At 46.4% G+C, this 2,556-nt stretch overlaps 1 protein-coding gene across 1 annotated transcript in view; it reads right to left on the bottom strand.

Annotated features, from left to right (window-relative positions):
- fndc3ba (fibronectin type III domain containing 3Ba) overlaps positions 1 to 2,556 on the bottom strand; it is a 120,030-nt gene that overhangs the window by 88,797 nt on the left and 28,677 nt on the right. Inside the window, exon 7 of the mRNA XM_048604539.1 lies at positions 1,112 to 1,250. Coding sequence (XP_048460496.1) covers positions 1,112 to 1,250 — 139 coding nt within the window. The remainder of the gene's footprint in view (positions 1 to 1,111; positions 1,251 to 2,556) is intronic.

The raw sequence follows: 2,556 nt of genomic DNA on the forward strand, positions 1-2,556 counted from the left end.
CAGACCTGTCCCCCACCAGTACTGTATCCCAGTGTTATACAGTGACAGACCTGTCTCCACCAGTACTGTACCCCAGTGTTATACAGTGACAGACCTGACCACACCTGTACTGTACCCCAGTGTTATATATAAAAAGCTTGTCCCTACCAGTACTGTACCCCAGTGTTACACAGAGACAGACCTGTCCCCACCAGTACTGTATCCCAGTGTTATACAGTAACAGACCTGTCCCCACCAGCACTGTACCCCAGTGTTATACAGTAACAGACCTGTCCCCACCAGTACTGTACCCCAGTGTTATACAGTAACAGACCTGTCCCCACCAGTACTGTACCCCAGTGTTATGCAGTAACAGATCTGTCCCCCACCAGTACTATACCCCAGTGTTATACAGTGACAGACCTGTCCCCCACCTGTACTGTACCCCAGTGTTATACAGAGACAGACCTGTCCCCACCTGTACTGTACCCCAATGTTATACAACAACAGATCTGTCCCCACCCGTACTGTATCCCACTGTTATACAGTAACAGACCTGTCCCCACCAGTACTGTACCCCAGTGTTATACAGTAACAGACCTGTCCCCACCAGTACTGTACCCCAGTGTTATGCAGTAACAGATCTGTACCCCACCAGTACTATACCCCAGTGTTATACAGTGACAGACCTGTCCCCCACCAGTACTGTACCCCAGTGTTATACAGAGACAGACCTGTCCCCACCTGTACTGTACCCCAATGTTATACAGCGACAGACCTGCCCCACCTGTACTGAACCCCAGTGTTATACAGTGACAGACCTGTCCTCATCAGTACTCTACCCCAGTGTTATACAGTGACCGACCTGTCTGCACCAGTACATGCCTTCACTCCTGGATGGTGTTGCTCGAATACAAGTTCTGTCCCCTTATTTTCGGATCTTCTCTCCCTCTCTTCCACCCCCTGCCCACCAATGGAAATAATTTCTCTCCATCAACCTCAACAACTCCTTTAATCATCTCAATTGTCTCGATGAGGTCATCGCCCACACGTACGCTGAGACGGAATCTCACTGTGTTTGTGTAGCCCATCCACACTGTTTCATACTGTTGCTCAGTGTTTCGTCTCTTACCTTCCACTGGATAGTCAGTGTGCTTTTGGTCCGATGTGAGAGTTTCGGTGGCGATGGTGTGTCTGGCGCACAGCTCTGGGTGGTGAAACTGACTGGTTCCGAGTATGATCCTTTCACCGAGTTATAGATTGTGGAAACTCTGGCAAGGAAAAGGTGTTGGATTGGATGGTAAGGAGGAGTGCAGAAAACCAAGTGCCGAGAGACGTCAGCTATTTGGAGTAAGGGTCAGGCCGAGGAGTTTGGAAGATAAGTTCTCAGTGGGTACAGTTTCCTTTATCTCCCCGTATCCAAACAACACCTTGCATTTATATGGCGCCATTAACGGAACAAAGGATCTCTCAAGGGGTCCCAATTAAAAAGATTGGCAGAGGGGCCTGAAACGACATGAGAAGTTACCTTTTCATCCACTGAGCGACTTGAATCTGGAATGTTCTTTCTGAGTGGGAGTTGAAAAAAAGACTCAATCAAGACTTTCGAAAGAGAAAATCTGAAGGGGAAAATAATTCCTGGGCCACAACGCAAATGGGTTTGAGGGCAGTGGGTGGAGGTGGGACTTGTTAAACTGCTCTTACAGGGAGCTAGATCAAATTGAACAGGCTGAATGGCCTCTTTCTGTAAGCTGGCAGTTAAAGCATGCTCAGCCCATGATGATGGTGCAGTGATAAAATCACTTGTGATCCTGAGTCTAAAGTTCTGGGAGCCTGCATTCAAACCGCACCATGGAAGCTGATGGAACTTAAAATCAGCAAATAGTATAAAATTTAGAATTGAAGGTTAGTCCCAGTATTTGTGCTATGGAAACAATACTGTTGTAAAAAACACATCAGAAATCTGCCATCTTTACCTGGTGTGGTCTACATGTGACTCCAGACCCACAGTAAGGTGAATGACTCTAAACCACCCCCTGAAGTCGATGATTGAGACACTGAGTTCAAGGGCAATTAGGGACGGGCGACAAAGAATGGACTTGCCTCCAACATCCACATGCCATGAAAAGATAAGGAAAAGCATCTCGAGGCTAAAAAGTGACATTGATTGGCTGAGGAGTTGTCATGGCGAAAGCAACTGTGAACGATAGTCTCTCCAAACTCTGCGGCAAATCCAAAAGGCGTAAATTTTTTTTATATATAATCGTACAATGTGAAAGCTTGAACATTTCACTGTAGTTTGCAGGGTTTGGATCCCTGTACATGTACATATAATACTTGCAGCATGCTTAAGAGAAGCATTTTATAAACTCGACTGATGATCTTAGAGTGGTTGTTAAAGTAGCTCTCAGGATTGTTCACCAGGTGTTGCACAGTTACAGAATCAACTCTAACAGTGGCGTTGTAGAAACTGCTGAGATGAGTTGAAATTTGACATAACAAGGTGTAGAGCTGGATGAACACAGCAGGCCAAGCAACATCAGAGGAACAGGAAAGCTGACGTTTCGGGCCTAGACA

This window comes from Rhincodon typus, chromosome 13 (assembly GCF_021869965.1).
Source record: "Rhincodon typus isolate 14 chromosome 13, sRhiTyp1.1, whole genome shotgun sequence".
NCBI lineage: Eukaryota > Metazoa > Chordata > Chondrichthyes > Orectolobiformes > Rhincodontidae > Rhincodon > Rhincodon typus.